Raw genomic sequence first — 22,818 nt, forward strand, 5'->3', positions numbered from 1 at the left:
AAATCAAGTATTTCTGTTGTTTAACAGCATACAAAGAGAGGTGAATATTAACTGTTAAAAACATTAATTAGGTTTTAAATTTCAACTACGTGCACTCCAAACGCTCAAGATGAAATTTTCTGGTAACTTTGCATCCTTTGATTCTAATCTTTGAATTATAAACCCAACGAAAAAGCAAAGGAGTAGGACCTAATTCAAGCACCACTGATAACATTTTCGAATACCTAAATATATCATAACTTATTACACTAATAGAACTACCCTCCAATGTGACTCCGGTCCATCTACCATCCCTTTTTAACCAGATCATGGCTGTACGGTCCCTTATCAGTAGTAAGGATAGAATTTCAGAGAACAATGCAAAAATCTTAATAAGGCTTAGGCAAATGACAATTGGTGTGTCAATATCAATTATTTAGTTTTCAAAAAGCCAAAGAAAGGGGGACCTATATACCTCAGGGCTCTGTCATTTTAAGAAATAAAAGCATGGACTATCACTTTTATCTATAGAAAGAGAGGTGCCACAGAAACCCTAAGGACCACTCATGAAAAGTTATGATTTGATTTACTCACTTTCACCAGAGTGTGGTGAGGGTCGCACAACAGAGCGAGGCTCCTTATTAAGTGCGCCCTATATCCCACCCATCCCACCCCAGGGGAGGACATCCATCACACAGTAATCTCGTGTGTGGGAAATTAACGTCTCCTACCCCAACCCTGCAGGAGACGGGACCTCCATTTATTCGTCCCTATCCGAGAAGACTAGAATATCTAACCATTTCTTGATGTTATAGAAAGGTAGCAAATTCTTCTCAATTATTTTTAAGACCCTGAGTGTTGGTCCGGCCGGGGCTCGAACCCTCGACCTCCCGCACAACAGTCCAGCGCTCTATCCATTTGAGCTAACCGGGAGGCGGTTTATGCTTCTTAACTTATGAAAAGGAACCCCCCCTCCCAACAGAACTTTACATGCAATTTCATTTGGACCTATTACAGACCTCTACCCACAAATACCATAAAGATTTAATGAATCAAATGGAGTTTTATTTGACTGACTAATGGAATGATTTTGAGTGCAATGTGTGGAATTATGGATAAAATTTTCAAGTTTCTGTACTCAGTTTCCATTTTTGTGCACTCAGTTTCACCTTTTAGCACTCTTTGGCATTAACTATTATGTTCTTAGCCACTGCCCTTGCTGAAATTCCTGAATGCACAGAATAAGGCCTTTTTAAAACTGATATAGTTATCATAATGAATAAATTGACCATGCCCCACTAAATGTTCCATAATACCTAATTCATTTTGTGTCAATTGAAATAGTATGAAATTGCTTAACACAACTCCAGCCATTACCAATTCATCATAAACTTTGCAATTTTTGATGAAAGAAGATTGTTTAGTACATTTTCTTTTTCAACATTAACTGACAGCACCAACTATTAGGTATAAAGCGGTTTCCCTTCCGCTAATTTTGGATTATCTAATGTTACAACGTAGCTTTTGAGGATAAGTTCTTGTTTTTATCACTGCATTCAATCTTAACAATGCAGTAGGTGGATTGAGCTAGCCCCTGTAGGATGATTTTGGCAAAATGTAGCACTAGGGTATGTACCGGTCCCAATTTAGGATTTATTGTTCTTAAAGTTATTGCCATTCACTGTGTTTCCCATAGCTTCTGTATCTCAGAATTGGTTGTTCAAGCCTAATTTACGTTAATATCTCTACATCTTGAGTAACACATGAAAAATGGACTAAAGTGTTTTTATTTAATGTTTTTTGTTCAGCAAGACTCAATTGCCCTCATTAACTTAACACATAATTTCATAATATATTTACTTCCTACAAATTTTTTTTATCTTGCCTAATTTCTACAGAGTCATAACCCAAGCTGCTCTTTAAATATAATTGTGTCATTGGGGTCAGTAAAGCCTTCAAATAAAAATTGATGAAATCCGATGCAACATTATTTTTTTAAAATCAAACAGAACATGATCATAGAAAACATGAGATCAAATTTTAACGAAATATATCAGTTTACCCAGGGCTTGACACCAACAGTAACCCACGAGCCACAGACTAGTAGAAATTCAGTTTTGGGTAGTGTTTTTTTATTTCCAACAGCCAGTCTGGCTATTAAATAAACTGAACTAGTCATAACATCTAAGGTGTCACTAGCCACTTGGCTAGTAAGTTGAAAAGTTAGTGTTGAGCCCTATCACCAATCAACTGTAAATTTACGTTTGACTCCACCAGCTGAGACTGCAACTTAGCATCAACAAATTAATTATAACTGTACTTTTTACAAGCTTATACAAAAGGCCCTGACGAAATTGATTCGGTTATTACCATGAAGGGGTGAAAAAAGATCATGTTTGCTCCTGTCAGTCTTATCTACACTTGTTTCGTACTTTCAGTTTTCTTATTGCCAGTCATCTCGTGATTCAATACAATTAAGATAAGCTCGATCGGTGAAAATTATGGTACATTATACACGTCCTTCGTATTATCAGGAGCTGCAAGAGTCTGAAGAAAGTTTGCTACGATTTCTGATCATTTTTACATTATACGTAATAAGTGTTTGCTGTTTAAGTGCATTTTTGATAAAATTTTGCACTTTCCCATAGCCAGTGAAGCTCTAATTATGACGATTTTGAGAGAAGCGGTTTGTATTTTATGCATTTCTTTTTTTTGTTACACGACTCGGGTAGTCAGAGGGCCAATAACTAAAATCAACCAATCAAAATGCTCTATTGCCGATCCAATATTCTCTAAGTATTAAACCGGGCACTGTCCCGAATAGTCCCTAATGATCCCGAATGATACCGCACTTGTGTCCCTTTGAACTTCAGTCGTGTAATAAATCTCTTATTAACCAAGCTTGCTCGGGACCGTACTGGAAGAATATCGGCCTTCGGTCTTTTTTGTACGGACCTCGCTGCGCTCGGTCCGTACTGTCAAGACCTCGGACCGATATTCTCCCAGTACGGCCCTCGCGCTTGGTTAATAAGATATATTTATTGTATCAGGGTTTGTAGGCTTGGCTGTTATGTATCTTAACATTTGTAGTCAAATATTCGCGTGAAATTTGTGTTGGAATCACAACACCACTGGATGAAGAGCCATCCAATCTTATGGCTTCTTGAGTTTCGCCAGCATTTACAAAGAATCTGTCACTCCCTGACAACTTGACTGAGGTTTGTCGCGTTGTCCACGTCTTTTCATCGTGCATCTCGACTTTTGGTGACGAAGAAATGTGTTTTATTTCCACGGGAATGACTGCGCTACCATTAGCTGGGGTCCCTTCTAATGTTACAGCCTGGCGCACCTCACCGGCGTAAACAAAATTTCTGTCTTTCACTGCTGGCAATCTACTTGTAATTGTTTGAGTTCTTAAGTTCTCACTGTTATGTATGACTACTCCAGAAGAAGAAGAAACTTGTGTCACTTCAACGGGAATTACCACCCCGTCGGAGGTCTGAGGTCTTTCTGACTTCAAAACTTGGCGTGTTTCCCTTGATCGAACAAACCGTGTCTTTTCCGGTGGCAATTCAGTCAAATAATACTTTATCGACTGCTCATCTTTGTAATTTCCAGTCCTAGTAGGTGCTTCCTGAATTTGGACGAAGAAGGCGTTGTCAGTGCCACTAACCAACTTATTTGAATCTCTCGGTAACATAGATGTTGTCGTTGAATGCATTTTTAGGCCTCCAGAAAAGGATTTCAATGCTCCCAATGACTCCCTTAACGGTATTGGTGCCTGTAATCGCCACTGTTCGTTTCCTTTGGCTTCAACTTTCCACTCATCCCTTAACTCTTTCTTTTCAAGTATTTTTCCACCCAGTCTATCCTCTCCTTGAAGAAATTCCATTTTATCTGCTGAAAGCCTGTTTCCTTGCAGAAGTTGTTCTGATTTCACTTCTTTCTGAGTAACTACCTGTGCTACCCACTCTTCAGTTATGAGCTTCTCAACATTGGCCGATGGTTTATGTTCTTTGACTTCTGAGGTGAAAACGCTTTCGTTAAAGTCGGGAATGACAAGTCTGTCAGGGCTGGATTTGTCAAGCTTTTTCTCGGGCTCTGTATCTTGGCCTTGAAGAAACTGCATTTTATCTCCTGAGAGCCTTTTTGCCCGTACAGATGGGTCTGATCTGACTTCTTGAGTAACTACTTGTGTTACCCACTGTTCACTTTTAAGCTTGTCGACTTTTGGTGATGATTTATGTTCTGTGACGTCTGTGGTGAAAGTGGCTTGATTAAAGTCGGGAATGACAAGTCTGCCAGGACTAGATTTCTCTAGACTTTTCTCAGGCTGGGTGTGTTGACTTTGAAGAAACTGCATTTTATCTGCTGAGAGCCTTTTTGCCTGCACAGATGGGTCTGATCTGCCTTTATCCTTAGTAACTACTTGTGTTACCCACTGTTCAGTTTTTAACTTGTCGACTTTTGGTGATGGTTTATGGTCTGTGACGTCTGAGGTGAAAGTAGCTTGATTAAAGTCGGGAATGACAAGTCTGCCAGGACTAGATTTATCTAGACTTTTCTCAGGCTGGGTATCTTGACTTTGAAGAAACTGCATTTTATCTGCTGAGAGCCTGTTTGCCTGCAGAAGTTGCTCTGATCTCACCTCTTCTTGAGTAACTACGTGTGTTACCCACTCTTGAGTTTTAAGCTTCTCGACTTTGGGGGATGGTTTATCTTCTTTGACTTCTGTGGTCAAAGTGGTTTGATTGAAGACGGGAATGAGAAGTCTCCCAGGGCTAGATTTATCTCGCATCTTTTCGGGCTGTGTCTCTTGGCCTTGAAGAAACTGCATTTTATCTGCTGAGAGCCTTTTTGCTTTTACAGATGGGTCTGAGCTGACGTCTTCTTGACTAACTACTTGTGTAAGCCACTGTTCACTTTTTAGCTTGTCGACTTTTGGTGATGGTTGATGTTCTTTGACGTCTGTGGTGAACGTGGCTTGATTAAAGTCGGGGATGACAAGTCTACCAGAGCTAGATTTATCTCGCATCTTTTCGGGCTGTGTCTCTTGTTCTTGAAGAAACTGCATTTTATCTGCTGAGAGCCTTTTTGCCTGTACACATGGGTCTGATCTGACTTCTTCTTGAGTGACTACCTGTGTTACCCACTGTTCAGTTTTTAGCTTGTCGACTTTTGGTGATGGTTTAAGGTCTGTGACGTCTGTGGTGAAAGTGGCTTGATTAAAGTCGGGAATGACAAGTCTGCCAGGACTAGATTGATCTAGACTTTTCTCAGGCTGGGTATCTTGACTTTGAAGAAACTGCATTTTATCTGCTGAGAGCCTGTTTGCCTGCAGAAGTGGCTCTGATCTCACCTCTTCTTGAGTAACTACCTGTGTTATCCACTCTTGAGTTTTAGGCTTCTCTACTTTGGGCGATGGTTTATGTTCTTTGACTTCTGTGGTGAAAGTGGATTGAGTAAAGTCGGGAATGACAAGTCTACCAGGGCTAGATTTATCTCGCATCTTTTGGGGCTCTGTATCTTGTTCTTGAAGAAACTGCATTTTACCTGCTGAGAGCCTTTTTTCCTGTACAGATGGGTCAGATCTGACTTCTTCCTGAGTAACTACTTTTGTTAGCCACTGTTCACTTTTTAGCCTGTCGACTTTTGGTGATGGTTTATGGTCTGTGACGTCTGTGGTGAAAGTGGCTTGATTAAAGTCGGGAATGACAAGTCTGCCAGGACTAGATTTTTCTAGACTTTTCTCAGGCTGGGTATCTTGACTTTGAAGAAACTGCATTTTATCTGCTGAGAGCCTGTTTGCCTGCAGAAGTGGCTCTGATCTCACCTCTTCTTGTGTAACTACCTGTGTTACCCACTCTTGAGTTTTAAGCTTCTCGACTTTGGGCGATGGTTTATGTTCTTTTACTTCTGTTGTGAAAGTGGTTTGAGTAAAGTCGGGAATGAGAAGTCTACCAGGGCTAGATTTATCTCGAATCTTTTGGGGCTGTGTCTCTTGTTCTTGAAGAAACTGCATTTTATCTGCTGAGAGCCATTTTGCCTGTACAGATGGGTCAGATCTGACTTCTTCCTGAGTAACTACTTGGGTTAGCCACTGTTCACTTTTTAGCTTTTCGACCTTTGGTGAAGGTTTATGGTCTGTGACGTCTGTGGTGAAAGTGGCTTGATTAAAGTCGGGAATGACAAGTCTGCCAGGACTAGATTTTTCTAGACTTTTCTCAGGCTGGGTATCTTGACTTTGAAGAAACTGCATTTTATCTGCTGAGAGCCTGTTTGCCTGCAGAAGTGGCTCTGATCTCACCTCTTCTTGAGTAACTACCTGTGTTACCCACTCTTGACTTTTAAGCCTCTCGACTTTGGGCGATGGTTTATGTTCTTTGACTTCTGTGGTGAAAGTGGTTTGAGTAAAGTCGGGAATGAGAACTCTACCAGGGCTAGATTTATCTCGCATCTTTTGGGGCTGTGTCTCTTGTTCTTGAAGAAACTGCATTTTATCTGCTGAGAGCCTTTTTGCGTGTACAGATGGGTCAGATCTGACTTCTTCCTGAGTAACTACTTGAGTTAGCCACTGTTCACTTTTTACCTTTTCGACCTTTGGTGATGGTTTATGGTCTGTGACGTCTGTGGTGAAAGTGGCTTGATTAAAGTCGGGAATGACAAGTCTTCCAGGACTAGATTTTTCTACACTTTTCTCACGCTGGGTATCTTGACTTTGAAGAAACTGCATTTTATCTGCTGAGAGCCTGTTTGCCTGCAGAAGTGGCTCTGATCTCACCTCTTCTTGAGTAACTACCTGTGTTACCCACTCTTGAGTTGTAAGCTTCTCGACTTTGGGCGATGGTTTATGTTCTTTGACTTCTGTGGTGAAAGTGGTTTGAGTAAAGTCGGGAATGAGAAGTCTACCAGGGCTAGATTTATCTCGCATCGTTTGGGGCTGTGTCTGTTGTTCTTGAAGAAACTGCATTTTATCGGCTGAGAGCCTTTTTGCCTGTACAGATGGGTCAGATCTGACTTCTTTCTGAGTAACTACTTGTGTTAGCCACTGTTGACTTTTTAGGTTGTCGACCTTTGGTGATGGTTTACGGTCTGTGACGTCTGTGGTGAAAGTGGCTTGATTAAAGTCGGGAATGACAAGTCTGCCAGGACTAGATTTTTCTAGACTTTTCTCAAGCTGGGTATCTTGACTTTGAAGAAACTGCATTTTATCTGCTGAGAGCCTGTTTGCCTGCAGAAGTGGCTCTGATCTCACCTCTTCTTGAGTAACTACCTGTGTTATCCACTCTTGAGTTTTAGGCTTCTCTACTTTGGGCGATGGTTTATGTTCTTTGACTTCTGTGGTGAAAGTGGATTGAGTAAAGTCGGGAATGAGAAGTCTACCAGGGCTAGATTTATCTCGCATGTTTTCGGGCTGTGTCTCTTGTTCTTGAAGAAACTGCATTTTATCTGCTGAGAGCCTTTTTGCCTGTACAGATGGGTCAGATCTGACTTCCTCCTGAGTAACTACTTGTGTTAGCCACTGTTGACTTTTTAGCTTGTCGACCTTTGGTGATGGTTTATGGTCTCTGACATCTGTGGTGAAAGTGGCTTGATTAAAGTCGGGAATGACAAGTCTGCCAGGACTAGATTTTTCTAGACTTTTCTTAGGCTGAGTATCTTGACTTTGAAGAAACTGCATTTTATCTGCTGAGAGCCTGTTTGCCTGCAGAAGTGGCTCTGATCTCACCTCTTCTTGAGGAACTACCTGTGTTACCCACTCTTGAGTTTTAAGCTTCTCGACTTTGGGCGATGGTTTATGTTCTTTGACTTCTGTTGTGAAAGTGGTTTGAGTAAAGTCGGGAATAAGAAGTCTACCAGGGCTAGATTTATCTCGAATCTTTTGGGGCTGTGTCTCTTGTTCTTGAAGAAACTGCATTTTATCTGCTGAGAGCCATTTTGCCTGTACAGATGGGTCAGATCTGACTTCTTCCTGAGTAACTACTTGAGTTAGCCACTGTTCACTTTTTAGCTTTTCGACCTTTGGTGAAGGTTTATGGTCTGTGACGTCTGTGGTGAAAGTGGCTTGATTAAAGTCGGGAATGACAAGTCTGCCAGGACTAGATTTTTCTAGACTTTTCTCAGGCTGGGTATCTTGACTTTGAAGAAACTGCATTTTATCTGCTGAGAGCCTGTTTGCCTGCAGAAGTGGCTCTGATCTCACCTCTTCTTGAGTAACTACCTGTGTTACCCACTCTTGAGTTTTAAGCCTCTCGACTTTGGGCGATGGTTTATGTTCTTTGACTTCTGTTGTGAAAGTGGTTTGAGTAAAGTCGGGAATGAGAACTCTACCAGGGCTAGATTTATCTCGCATCTTTTGGGGCTGTGTCTCTTGTTCTTGAAGAAACTGCATTTTATCTGCTGAGAGCCTTTTTGCGTGTACAGATGGGTCAGATCTGACTTCTTCCTGAGTAACTACTTGAGTTAGCCACTGTTCACTTTTTAGCTTTTCGACCTTTGGTGATGGTTTATGGTCTGTGACGTCTGTGGTGAAAGTGGCTTGATTAAAGTCGGGAATGACAAGTCTTCCAGGACTAGATTTTTCTACACTTTTCTCACGCTGGGTATCTTGACTTTGAAGAAACTGCATTTTATCTGCTGAGAGCCTGTTTGCCTGCAGAAGTGGCTCTGATCTCACCTCTTCTTGAGTAACTACCTGTGTTACCCACTCTTGAGTTGTAAGCTTCTCGACTTTGGGCGATGGTTTATGTTCTTTGACTTCTGTGGTGAAAGTGGTTTGAGTAAAGTCGGGAATGAGAAGTCTACCAGGGCTAGATTTATCTCGCATCGTTTGGGGCTGTGTCTGTTGTTCTTGAAGAAACTGCATTTTATCGGCTGAGAGCCTTTTTGCCTGTACAGATGGGTCAGATCTGACTTCTTCCTGAGTAACTACTTGTGTTAGCCACTGTTGACTTTTTAGGTTGTCGACCTTTGGTGATGGTTTATGGTCTGTGACGTCTGTGGTGAAAGTGGCTTGATTAAAGTCGGGAATGACAAGTCTGCCAGGACTAGATTTTTCTAGACTTTTCTCAAGCTGGGTATCTTGACTTTGAAGAAACTGCATTTTATCTGCTGAGAGCCTGTTTGCCTGCAGAAGTGGCTCTGATCTCACCTCTTCTTGAGTAACTACCTGTGTTACCCACTCTTGAGTTGTAAGCTTCTCGACTTTGGGCGATGGTTTATGTTCTTTGACTTCTGTTGTGAAAGTGGTTTGAGTAAAGTCGGGAATAAGAAGTCTACCAGGGCTAGATTTATCTCGCATGTTTTCGGGCTGTGTCTCTTGTTCTTGAAGAAACTGCATTTTATCTGCTGAGAGCCTTTTTGCCTGTACAGATGGGTCAGATCTGACTTCCTCCTGAGTAACTACTTGTGTTAGCCACTGTTCACCTTTTAGCTTGTCGACTTTTGGTGATAGTTTATGGTCTGTGACGTCTGTGGTGAAAGTGGCTTGATTAAAGTCGGGAATGACAAGTCTGCCAGGACTAGATTTTTCTAGACTTTTCTCAAGCTGGGTATCTTGACTTTGAAGAAACTGCATTTTATCTGCTGAGAGCCTGTTTGCCTGCAGAAGTGGCTCTGATCTCACCTCTTCTTGAGTAACTACCTGTGTTATCCACTCTTGAGTTTTAGGCTTCTCTACTTTGGGCGATGGTTTATGTTCTTTGACTTCTGTGGTGAAAGTGGATTGAGTAAAGTCGGGAATGAGAAGTCTACCAGGGCTAGATTTATCTCGCATGTTTTCGGGCTGTGTCTCTTGTTCTTGAAGAAACTGCATTTTATCTGCTGAGAGCCTTTTTGCCTGTACAGATGGGTCAGATCTGACTTCTTCCTGAGTAACTACTTGTGTTAGCCACTGTTGACTTTTTAGCTTGTCGACCTTTGGTGATGGTTTATGGTCTCTGACATCTGTGGTGAAAGTGGCTTGATTAAAGTCGGGAATGACAAGTCTGCCAGGACTAGATTTTTCTAGACTTTTCTTAGGCTGAGTATCTTGACTTTGAAGAAACTGCATTTTATCTGCTGAGAGCCTGTTTGCCTGCAGAAGTGGCTCTGATCTCACCTCTTCTTGAGTAACTACCTGTGTTACCCACTCTTGAGTTGTAAGCTTCTCGACTTTGGGCGATGGTTTATGTTCTTTGACTTCTGTTGTGAAAGTGGTTTGAGTAAAGTCGGGAATAAGAAGTCTACCAGGGCTAGATTTATCTCGCATGTTTTCGGGCTGTGTCTCTTGTTCTTGAAGAAACTGCATTTTATCTGCTGAGAGCCTTTTTGCCTGTACAGATGGGTCAGATCTGACTTCCTCCTGAGTAACTACTTGTGTTAGCCACTGTTCACCTTTTAGCTTGTCGACTTTTGGTGATAGTTTATGGTCTGTGACGTCTGTGGTGAAAGTGGCTTGATTAAAGTCGGGAATGACAAGTCTGCCAGGACTAGATTTTTCTAGACTTTTCTTAGGCTGGGTATCTTGACTTTGAAGAAACTGCATTTTATCTGCTGAGAGCCTGTTTGCCTGCAGAAGTGGCTCTGATCTCACCTCTTCTTGAGTAACTACCTGTGTTACCCACTCTTGAGTTTTAAGCTTCTCGACTTTGGGCGATGGTTTATGTTCTTTGACTTCTGTTGTGAAAGTGGTTTGAGTAAAGTCGGGAATAAGAAGTCTACCAGGGCTACATTTATCTCGCATGTTTTCGGGCTGTGTCTCTTGTTCTTGAAGAAACTGCATTTTATCTGCTGAGAGCCTTTTTGCTTGTACAGATGGGTCAGATCTGACTTCTTCCTGTGTAACTACTTGTGTTAGCCACTGTTCACCTTTTAGCTTGTCGACTTTTGGTGATGGTTTATGGTCTGTGACGTCTGTGGTGAAAGTGGCTTGATTAAAGTCGGGAATGACAAGTCTTCCAGGACTAGATTTTTCTACACTTTTCTCAGGCTGGGTATCTTGACTTTGAAAAAACTGCATTTTATCTGCTGAGAGCCTGTTTGCCTGCAGAAGTGGCTCTGATCTCACCTCTTCTTGAGTAACTACCTGTGTTACCCACTCTTGAGTTTTAATCTTCTCGAGTTTGGGCGATGGTTTATGTTCTTTGACTTCTGTTGTGAAAGTGGTTTGAGTAAAGTCGGGAATAAGAAGTCTACCAGGGCTAGATTTATCTCGCATGTTTTCGGGCTGTGTCTCTTGTTCTTGAAGAAACTGCATTTTATCTGCTGAGAGCCTTTTTGCCTGTACAGATGGGTCAGATCTGGCTTCCTCCTGAGTAACTACTTGTGTTAGCCACTGTTCACCTTTTAGCTTGTCGACTTTTGGTGATAGTTTATGGTCTGTGACGTCTGTGGTGAAAGTGGCTTGATTAAAGTCGGGAATGACAAGTCTGCCAGGACTAGATTTTTCTAGACTTTTCTTAGGCTGGGTATCTTGACTTTGAAGAAACTGCATTTTATCTGCTGAGAGCCTGTTTGCCTGCAGAAGTGGCTCTGATCTCACCTCTTCTTGAGTAACTACTTGTGTTACCCACTCTTGAGTTTTAAGCTTCTCGACTTTGGGCGATGGTTTATGTTCTTTGACTTCTGTTGTGAAAGTGGTTTGAGTAAAGTCGGGAATGAGAAGTCTACCAGGGCTAGATTTATCTCGCATGTTTTCGGGCTGTGTCTCTTGTTCTTGAAGAAACTGCATTTTATCTGCTGAGAGCCTTTTTGCCTGTACAGATGGGTCAGATCTGACTTCTTCCTGAGTAACTACTTGTGTTAGCCACTGTTGACTTTTTAGCTTGTCGACCTTTGGTGATGGTTTATGGTCTCTGACATCTGTGGTGAAAGTGGCTTGATTAAAGTCGGGAATGACAAGTCTGCCAGGACTAGATTTTTCTAGACTTTTCTTAGGCTGAGTATCTTGACTTTGAAGAAACTGCATTTTATCTGCTGAGAGCCTGTTTGCCTGCAGAAGTGGCTCTGATCTCACCTCTTCTTGAGTAACTACCTGTGTTACCCACTCTTGAGTTGTAAGCTTCTCGACTTTGGGCGATGGTTTATGTTCTTTGACTTCTGTTGTGAAAGTGGTTTGAGTAAAGTCGGGAATAAGAAGTCTACCAGGGCTAGATTTATCTCGCATGTTTTCGGGCTGTGTCTCTTGTTCTTGAAGAAACTGCATTTTATCTGCTGAGAGCCTTTTTGCCTGTACAGATGGGTCAGATCTGACTTCCTCCTGAGTAACTACTTGTGTTAGCCACTGTTCACCTTTTAGCTTGTCGACTTTTGGTGATAGTTTATGGTCTGTGACGTCTGTGGTGAAAGTGGCTTGATTAAAGTCGGGAATGACAAGTCTGCCAGGACTAGATTTTTCTAGACTTTTCTTAGGCTGGGTATCTTGACTTTGAAGAAACTGCATTTTATCTGCTGAGAGCCTGTTTGCCTGCAGAAGTGGCTCTGATCTCACCTCTTCTTGAGTAACTACCTGTGTTACCCACTCTTGAGTTTTAAGCTTCTCGACTTTGGGCGATGGTTTATGTTCTTTGACTTCTGTTGTGAAAGTGGTTTGAGTAAAGTCGGGAATAAGAAGTCTACCAGGGCTACATTTATCTCGCATGTTTTGGGGCTGTGTCTCTTGTTCTTGAAGAAACTGCATTTTATCTGCTGAGAGCCTTTTTGCTTGTACAGATGGGTCAGATCTGACTTCTTCCTGTGTAACTACTTGTGTTAGCCACTGTTCACCTTTTAGCTTGTCGACTTTTGGTGATGGTTTATGGTCTGTGACGTCTGTGGTGAAAGTGGCTTGATTAAAGTCGGGAATGACAAGTCTTCCAGGACTAGATTTTTCTACACTTTTCTCAGGCTGGGTATCTTGACTTTGAAAAAACTGCATTTTATCTGCTGAGAGCCTGTTTGCCTGCAGAAGTGGCTCTGATCTCACCTCTTCTTGAGTAACTACCTGTGTTACCCACTCTTGAGTTTTAATCTTCTCGAGTTTGGGCGATGGTTTATGTTCTTTGACTTCTGTTGTGAAAGTGGTTTGAGTAAAGTCGGGAATAAGAAGTCTACCAGGGCTAGATTTATCTCGCATGTTTTCGGGCTGTGTCTCTTGTTCTTGAAGAAACTGCATTTTATCTGCTGAGAGCCTTTTTGCCTGTACAGATGGGTCAGATCTGGCTTCCTCCTGAGTAACTACTTGTGTTAGCCACTGTTCACCTTTTAGCTTGTCGACTTTTGGTGATAGTTTATGGTCTGTGACGTCTGTGGTGAAAGTGGCTTGATTAAAGTCGGGAATGACAAGTGTGCCAGGACTAGATTTTTCTAGACTTTTCTCAGGCTGGGTATCTTGACTTTGAAGAAACTGCATTTTATCTGCTGAGAGCCTGTTTGCCTGCAGAAGTGGCTCTGATCTCACCTCTTCTTGAGTAACTACTTGTGTTACCCACTCTTGAGTTTTAAGCTTCTCGACTTTGGGCGATGGTTTATGTTCTTTGACTTCTGTTGTGAAAGTGGTTTGAGTAAAGTCGGGAATGAGAAGTCTACCAGGGCTAGATTTATCTCGCATGTTTTCGGGCTGTGTCTCTTGTTCTTGAAGAAACTGCATTTTATCTGCTGAGAGCCTTTTTGCTTGTACAGATGGGTCAGATCTGACTTCTTCCTGAGTAACTACTTGTGTTAGCCACTGTTCACCTTTTAGCTTGTCGACTTTTGGTGATGGTTTATGGTCTGTGACGTCTGTGGTGAAAGTGGCTCGATTAAAGTCGGGAATGACAAGTCTGCCAGGACTAGAGTTTTCTAGACTTTTCTTAGGCTGGGTATCTTGACTTTGAAGAAACTGCATTTTATCTGCTGAGAGCCTGTTTGCCTGCAGAAGTGGCTCTGATCTCACCTCTTCTTGAGTAACTACTTGTGTTACCCACTCTTGAGTTTTAAGCTTCTCGACTTTGGGCGATGGTTTATGTTCTTTGACTTCTGTTGTGAAAGTGGTTTGAGTAAAGTCGGGAATAAGAAGTCTACCAGGGCTAGATTTATCTCGCATGATTTCGGGCTGTGTCTCTTGTTCTTGAAGAAACTGCATTTTATCTGCTGAGAGCCTTTTTGCTTGTACAGATGGGTCAGATCTGACTTCTTCCTGAGTAACTACTTGTGTTAGCCACTGTTCACCTTTTAGCTTGTCGACTTTTGGTGATGGTTTATGGTCTGTGACGTCTGTGGTGAAAGTGGCTTGATTAAAGTCGGGAATGACAAGTCTGCCAGGACTAGAGTTTTCTAGACTTTTCTTAGGCTGGGTATCTTGACTTTGAAGAAACTGCATTTTATCTGCTGAGAGCCTGTTTGCCTGCAGAAGTGGCTCTGATCTCACCTCTTCTTGAGTAACTAGCTGTGTTATCCACTCTTGAGTTTTAAGCTTCTCTACTTTGGGCGATGGTTTATGTTCTTTGACTTCTGTGCTGAAAGTGGATTGAGTAAAGTCGGGAATGAGAAGTCTACCAGGGCTAGATTTATCTCGCATGTTTTCGGGCTGTGTCTCTTGTTCTTGAAGAAACTGCATTTTATCTGCTGAGAGCCTTTTTGCCTGTACAGATGGGTCAGATCTGACTTCTTCCTGAGTAACTACTTGTGTTAGCCACTGTTGACTTTTTAGCTTGTCGACCTTTGGTGATGGTTTATGGTCTCTGAGATCTGTGGTGAAAATGGCTTGATTTAAGTCGGGAATGACAAGTCTGCCAGGACTAGATTTTTCTAGACTTTTCTCAGGCTGGGTATCTTGACTTTGAAGAAACTGCATTTTATCTGCTGAGAGCCTGTTTGCCTGCAGAAGTGGCTCTGATCTCACCTCTTCTTGAGTAACTACCTGTGTTACCCACTCTTGAGTTTTAAGCTTCTCGACTTTGGGCGATGGTTTATGTTCTTTGACTTCTGTGGTGAAAGTGGTTTGACTAAAGTCGGGAATGACAAGTCTGCTAGGGCTAGATTTATCTCGCATGTTTTCGGGCTGTGTCTCTTGTTCTTGAAGAAACTGCATTTTATCTGCTGAGAGCCTTTTTGCCTGTACAGATGGGTCAGATCTGACTTCTTCCTGAGTAACTACTTGTGTTAGCCACTGTTGACTTTTTAGCTTTTCGACCTTTAGTGATGGTTTATGGTCTCTGACATCTGTGGTGAAAGTGGCTTGATTAAAGTCGGGAATGACAAGTCTGCCAGGAGTAGATTTTTGTAGACTTTCCTCAGGCTGGGTATCTTGACTTTGAAAAAACTGCATTTTATCTGCTGAGAGCCTGTTTGCCTGCAGAAGTGGCTCTGATCTCACCTCTTCTTGAGTAACTACCTGTGTTACCCACTCTTGAGTTTTAAGCTTCTCGACTTTGGGCGATGGTTTATGTTCTTTGACTTCTGTTGTGAAAGTGGTTTGAGTAAAGTCGGGAATGAGAAGTCTACCAGGGCTAGATTTATCTCGCATGTTTTCGGGCTGTGTCTCTTGTTCTTGAAGAAACTGCATTTTATCTGCTGAGAGCCTTTTTTCTTGTACAGATGGGTCAGATCTGACTTCTTCCTGAGTAACTACTTGTGTTAGCCACTGTTCACCTTTTAGCTTGTCGACTTTTGGTGATGGTTTATGGTCTGTGACGTCTGTGGTGAAAGTGGCTTGATTAAAGTCGGGAATGACAAGTCTGCCAGGACTAGATTTTTCTAGACTTTTCTCAGGCTGGGTATCTTGACTTTGAAAAAACTGCATTTTATCTGCTGAGAGCCTGTTTGCCTGCAGAAGTGGCTCTGATCTCACCTCTTCTTGTGTAACTACCTGTGTTACCCACTCTTGAGTTTTAAGCTTCTCGACTTTGGGCGATGGTTTATGTTCTTTGACTTCTGTTGTGAAAGTGGTTTGAGTAAAGTCGGGAATGAGAAGTCTACCAGGGCTAGATTTATCTCGCATGTTTTCGGGCTGTGTCTCTTGTTCTTGAAGAAACTGCATTTTATCTGCTGAGAGCCTTTTTGCTTGTACAGATGGGTCAGATCTGACTTCTTCCTGAGTAACTACTTGTGATAGCCACTGTTCACCTTTTAGCTTGTCGACCTTTGGTGATAGTTTATGGTCTGTGACGTCTGTGGTGAATGTGGCTTGATTAAAGTCGGGAATGACAAGTCTGCCAGGACTAGATTTTTCTAGACTTTTCTCAGGCTGGGTATCTTGACTTTGAAGAAACTGCATTTTATTTGCTGAGAGCCTGTTTGCCTGCAGAAGTGGCTCTGATCTCACCTCTTCTTGAGTAACTACCTGTGTTACCCACTCTTGAGTTTTAAGCTTCTCGACTTTGGGCGATGGTTTATGTTCTTTGACTTCTGTTGTGAACGTGGTTTGAGTAAAGTCGGGAATGACAAGTCTACCAGGGCTAGATTTATCTCGCATGTTTTCGGGCTGTGTCTCTTTTTCTTGAAGAAACTGCATTTTATCTGCTGAGAGCATTTTTGCCTGTACAGATGGGTCAGATCTGACTTCTTCCTGAGTAACTACTTGTGTTAGCCACTGTTCACCTTTTAGCTTGTCGACTTTTTGTGATGGTTTATGGTCTGTGACGTCTGTGGTGAAAGTGGCTTGATTAAAGTCGGGAATGACAAGTCTTCCAGGACTAGATTTTTCTACACTTTTCTCAGGCTGGGTATCTTGACTTTGAGAAAACTGCATTTTATCTGCTGAGAGCCTGTTTGCCTGCAGAAGTGGCTCTGATCTCACCTCTTCTTGAGTAACTAGCTGTGTTACCCACTCTTGAGTTTTAAGCTTCTCGACTTTGGGCGATGGTTTATGTTCTTTGACTTCTGTTGTGAAAGTGGTTTGAGTAAAGTCGGGAATGAGAAGTCTACCAGGGCTAGATTTATCTCGCATGTTTTCGGGCTGTGTCTCTTGTTCTTGAAGAAACTGCATTTTATCTGCTGAGAGTTTGTTTGTCTGCAGAACTGGCTCTGATCTCTTTTCTTCTTGAGTAACTAGCTGTGTCACCCACTCTTGAGTTTTAAGCTTCTCGACTTTGGGCAATGGTTTATGTTCTTTGACTTCTGTGGTCAAAGTGGATTTAGTAAAGTCGGGAATAAGAAGTCTACCAGGGCTAGATTTATCTCGCATGTTTTCGGGCTGTGTCTGTTGTTCTTGAAGAAACTGCATTTTATCTGCTGAGAGCCTTTTTGCTTGTACAGATGGGTCAAATCTGACTTCTTCCTGAGTAACTACTTGTGTTAGCCACTGTTCACTTTTTAGCTTGTCGACTTTTGGTGATGGTTTATGGTCTGTGACGTCTGTGGTGAAAGTGGCTTGATTATAGTCGGGAATGAGAAGTTTACCAGGGCTAGATTTATCTAGACTTTTGTCAGGCTGGGTATCTTGACTTTGAAGAAACTGCATTTTATCTGCTGAGAGTTTGTTTGCCCGCAAAAGTGGCTCTGATCTTTTTTCTTCTTGAGTAACTAGCTCTGTCACCCACTTTTGAGTTTTAAGCTTCTCGACTTTGGGCGATGGTTTATGTTCTTTGACTTCTGTGGTGAAGGTGGTTTGACTAAAGTCGGGAATGAGAAGTCTGCCAGGGCTAGATTTATCTCGCATGTTTTCGGGCTGTGTCTCTTGTTCTTGAAGAAACTGCATTTTATCTACTGAGAGCCTTTTTGCCTGTACAGATGGGTCAGATCTGACTTCTTCCTGAGTAACTACTTGTGTTAGCCACTGTTCACTTTTTAGCCTGTCGACTTTTGGTGATGGTTTATGGTCTGTGACGTCTGTGGTGAAAGTGGCTTGATTAAAGTCGGGAATGACAAGTCTTCCAGGACTAGATTTTTTTAGACTTTTGTCAGGCTGGGTATCTTGACTTTGAAGAAATTGCATTTTATCTGCTGAGAGCCTGTTTGCCTGCAGAAGTGGCTCTGATCCCACCTCTTCTTTAGTAACTACCTGTGTTACCCACTCTTGAGTTGTAAGCTTCTCGACTTTGGGCGATAGTTTATGTTCTTTGACTTCTGTGGTGAAAGTGGTATGATTAAAGTCGGGAATGACAAGTCTCCCAGTTGTGGTTTTTTTTAGACTTGTGACGGGCTGTTTATGTTGGCTTTGAAGAAACTGCATTTTATCTGCTGAGAGCCTTTTTGCTTGCAGAGGTGGTTCTGATTTGACTTCTTCGAGTGTGATTTCCCGGCTTACCCACCCATCAGGTTTGTCTGTTTGGTCTTTGGTCGATGGTTTGTTTTGATTGACCTGATTTGTTGAAGTCTGTTGAGTTAAGTGGGGAATGAGAATTCTGTCGCCGTGAGATTTGGCGTGTGTGTTGTTCTGTGTCGTCATGTTTTCTGTATTTCTTGCTGCTAGAGGTCCTTTTTCCCTTTTGGTTCTGGTTATTGAGTGCTCTCTATAAGCCTTTGACCCAAAATTCTTTTGAGAAGTTGTTGGATTTGAGACTGAGTAAGAGTGTGTTGTTGACTGCTGAGTTCCTTTTTTTATCACTTCATTGAGTTGCCTTTTTTCTTGGGATGAATTTTTGGCATTGTTTTCTGATATAGATACCATATCCAGTTTGGATAATATCGTCTTAGGCGTGGGTGTAAATGCCTGTTTCGTTCCGATAGTGCTTTTTTTGTGAACGTCATGATCTTGGTCTGTTACCAGGTATTCTGTGTTTGTCTCTAAGGATACATTGGATATTTCTGCATGTTTTGGTTTGTCGGTGGTAAAGTTTGTTGTTGTTTGCATTTCAGGCTGGTATCTTGTGACATTTTCTAACACAGCTATGCCATCACGAACTCTGTATGTATAACTAGTTTTTGAGCTTCGTTTGGTGGTAGCTGGCATATTAGTAGAGTCCAAGTTGGTGAGTTTTCCAAGGTTGTTGTTGGCTGCAGGAGTTGAATGTCCATTTTTTGCTTGGATATGTTCTTTTAATTCGGGAAGACTTCGATCAATATTAGAATTGATTGTTGTTGTAGTAATCGGCGCTGCCTCGGTAGCGAGGTGTTTTTTCTCTTCTCCATTTATAACAAATGTTCGAACTATTGTTGTACTGTTTTCGGTATAAGCTGCATTAGCATCATCACTGCTTTGAGTTTTGAAGAGTATTTCACTTCCTTGATCTTTAGCAATTTGTGGGCTCTCTGCAACTGCTTCTTCGTAACTCGAAGAAAACGTTTCAGGATTTAGGAAATTGCCCCCCCTTACTTCAATCGGGTGTTGTGTCGAAGCGCTGGAATACGAAAACACCTTTCTCGAGATAATTTGTGACATGGTGAGTAGTTTCTTTCTGTTATTTAACCAAGCGGCACCGTCCACTGACTTTGGAGATTTCTCCGTTTTACATGTTCGATTTTTTGCTGCGTAAAAAATGAAGAAGAGGGATTGAGTGTGAGCTGGTTCCTAGGGGAAGTTGCGAAATCTCAACCGGGGCCGGGATTTTAAGGAATTAATTCTAGATATATTGCTTAGTCTTTCATGTTAATCTAATTATCTATCTTGATAGGTTGATTGATTTTCAACTGATACAGGAAACAACTGTGGCCGTAGCACAGTCAAGCCTGTATTAAGCGGCCCATATTTATGGACAACCCTGTATCAAGCGGTCGGTTGTCAAAGTTCCGACATTTTTTAATCCCTGTAATTTTCACCTTTATCACGCTTTCACCTCTATTAAGTCGAAACGGCCGTTTTGTATCGTCTTCCACCTGTATCGAACGGTTACTTAAAGCCGAACCCCTGAAATGACACTAACAGTTATCTCTCAAGTTAAATTTATTCCAATCTTGGACTGTGAGAACAAATATTTCGCACAAACATCAAACAAGTCAATTGCCGCTCACCCTGTATTAGCAGTCAACCTGTATAAAGCGGTCACTCCGCCATTCCCATTGGATAACCGCTTCATACAGGTTCGACTCTAGTACTCTTAGTCTCTTTCCCGAAGAGCCCTCCTGAAAACTGCGGCATGATAGGTGTGGGCGTTTTTATAAGATCTCAGCGGGGTAGAAATACCATGAAGGAAAAGTGTAAGAAATTTGGAGCTGACGACCCCTTATCGAATATCCTTTGGTAAAAGTAAATCATTCTCTCTGACGAGGGGCTAACGCTCGAAAGGTCAGCTTTACGATGAACGATTTATATCATCCACTCAGTTAATAAAATCAAATTATTTAGTTCTTATTAACGAGCGGGAGGTCTGTATGGGAGAATCTTGACCGAGGTCGTCAGTACAGACCGAACGCAGCGAGGTCTGTACCAGCGACCGAGGTCAAGATTCTCCCATACAGACCAACCTAGCTCGGTTAATAAGATGTTTATTATATGGCTGTGTCTTAAATGCCAATTTTTTTTTTATATTCTTCGTACCTTTTTTTTCTAGACCGGTCTAGATGGCGCCTAGATGGGAAAATCTAGACCGCTTTCAATATTTATTTCCTCTGCCAATAAGACAGGAAACATCAATCAACTCCTTCAAACGCTCTATTAAAACATATTTACTTATTGTACTGCGCTTTTGAGTATTTTTATACAAAAAGTGCAATATAAGTATTAAATATTATTATTATTATTATTATTTCAGTCAATCAAATTCGTGAATTCGGTAGTTCCCAGTCCTTGTGAGACACAGCCATATAATAACTTTTAATATCAACGCCCCTCAGCCCTCCCGTTACCAACGCAGCACCATAATTTCTTCAGAAATTTACTCTCTTTGAGTAACTAATGGTAGTTATTGCGGTACATGTTTTGTAGACAGCTTATCTCTCTAAAATATTCATATAATTATTACGCAGTATTTACCAGTCCATTACCTCTATTTTTAAGAACAACATAAGCAGCTTTGTTAGAAATGTTAAGATGTTTGGTGAATCAACGTTGTTGTCGAGGTATTAGTTGCTGCCTTTGCTTCTCTAGAGTGTCAACCATAATTAGGAAAGTGTTTTTTTTGGCGTTATGCCTAGTGGTACGTGTTTAACGAGCGATTGTTCACCGTAGCCTATTATCTTAAGCGATGCGTGAGATATCGTGCTTTACAACCCGAAACAACTCAACTTTTAAGTATAAACTGATCGACTCTTAGATTAGGAAGACCAATTAGCACATTCACATTAACGAAATACGGCGAAAACCCATGGGATTTCCTGGCTTTTTTTTGCCTTGAAGCATACTTAACCCCAAAGAAACATCGAAAGCGATATCGATATTAAATTCAAATACGTTTAAGATTGTATATTTGGTGTAACAAAGCGGATGAGAGAATTTTTCTTCTGCCGTTTACCGTCTGCTACAAGTCTTATGCTTAAGTTCCTAGCAACTCTCTCGACAGGGTACTTTTGTTCTGAAAAGGTTCAGAAATCCGAAAATGGCTTTAAAATCCAGGTATATTGGATCGGTTCCGAGACTTCTTTCCTTGGATTATTTTTATCGATATATCAATTATCCTTAGTCATTACTTAGAAGATTTATTGTCTTAAACTCCAAAAAAAAAAAAGGAGGTGTTTATTTGACTTTTCGCGACTCCCTCAGAAAGAACGAGATTGCCGACAATGGATTTATTTTAGTAACCTTTGTGCATGTTTTAGTCCAGTTGGGTTGACACAAGCAAACTATTCAACTCAAGCATACGTACTCAAAAATACTCAAACGTGTACACAAAACGTTAAGCCGATTCTCTTTAATCTATGGCGTTTCCAAGAGCCGAAAATATTTTATTTTCAATTAACTGTGTATTGTATTTAAATTAGACAGCCGCATCATTTGTTTTATTAGTGTAAACTCCTACGTACCCCTATATAATAGACAATGAAAGGTTGAGATTGGTTTTGCTGGAAAGTTCCGTACTTCGATAATGCAAAATAATTCATTTATAACGACGATAGATTATTCCTTCTTGCCCTGTCACATATTCTCAACAATTTTACAGTGCCCCATATTCTCAACAATTTACAGTGTGTTTAGCATTCTTGTATAGAACAAGCTCTAGACACGTTGTGCTCGAATTCCCCAAGCGTGAAAAAGCAAATACAAGTTCAGTTGGACAACTGACTGAGTTAAGAAAGTTCGGAGATCTATTGAGGAGTTTTGAAATAAACTAATAGAGATCAAGCCGTAAACTGAAAAGTGATGTGAGAAAATGAACACAAAAATTATAAGATTGTTCCAACAAGTTCCGTGATCATCGAACTGCAGTCAAATAAAGATGTAATAACTACAGCTTTCTATGTTTTTGTGATAGAGAACATAAATTATTTCAGCGTATGGCTAGTGTTACGAATAAGTACCTAAGAGAAATGCAGGGTCTCGACTTCCCTCGTATACCTCTTATCCGCCTCACTCTACGTATTTTTCAAAACTTAAAACTTTTGTACAGCTCTCAATGCTTTCTTTCTTAGTCCTGAGATAAGGGAAAGCAAAATGTTACCTTCTTTCCGGAGAGGACTTGTAAATAAAACAAATGAACCACACTGCTCAGCGCGATTTTATTACGTTGGGTCTTGACAAAAGATGTGGCCAGTGGCATCACCAAGTCAAACGAGCAAGTCCAAAGGGCTACCCGTAATATTCCAACGAACTGAAACAACAGGATGATTAGTAAACAGGGTTATTCGAGTGTGACTGATCCAAATATAATTATCACAACTAGAAGGTTCGGCTTTCTACGTGAAGTTGGTGTTGTCCAAACACATCCCGTTTCCCTCTTGGCCGAATGTTCACTTTCTAGCCCACGAAAGGTACCACGATTGCTAATTGATTCGTGATTCAAAACCGCAGACAATATGAAGCTGTTTGCCGTCAGTTTGTTTGGTCGCCTTTCTATTCTTTTTGCTGATAAAAAATTGAATTCTCCTGAA

At 41.3% G+C, this 22,818-nt stretch overlaps 1 protein-coding gene across 1 annotated transcript; it reads right to left on the reverse strand.

The window, feature by feature from the left end:
* Nucleotides 1–1,750: 1,750 nt before the first annotated feature.
* On the reverse strand, nucleotides 1,751–22,764 carry LOC111324008 (uncharacterized). Its single transcript, XM_022927474.2, has 2 exons — nucleotides 22,389–22,764; nucleotides 1,751–19,323 (listed from the first exon to the last, which is right to left on the reverse strand). Exon 2 carries the CDS (start codon nucleotides 19,235–19,237, stop codon nucleotides 3,026–3,028), a length of 16,212 nt encoding a protein of 5,403 aa, XP_022783209.2. The 5' UTR covers nucleotides 19,238–19,323; nucleotides 22,389–22,764; the 3' UTR covers nucleotides 1,751–3,025.
* Nucleotides 22,765–22,818: the final 54 nt, after the last annotated feature.

Source organism: Stylophora pistillata, chromosome 11, assembly GCF_964205215.1.
Source record: "Stylophora pistillata chromosome 11, jaStyPist1.2, whole genome shotgun sequence".
In the NCBI taxonomy this organism is placed as follows: Eukaryota; Metazoa; Cnidaria; class Anthozoa; order Scleractinia; family Pocilloporidae; genus Stylophora; species Stylophora pistillata.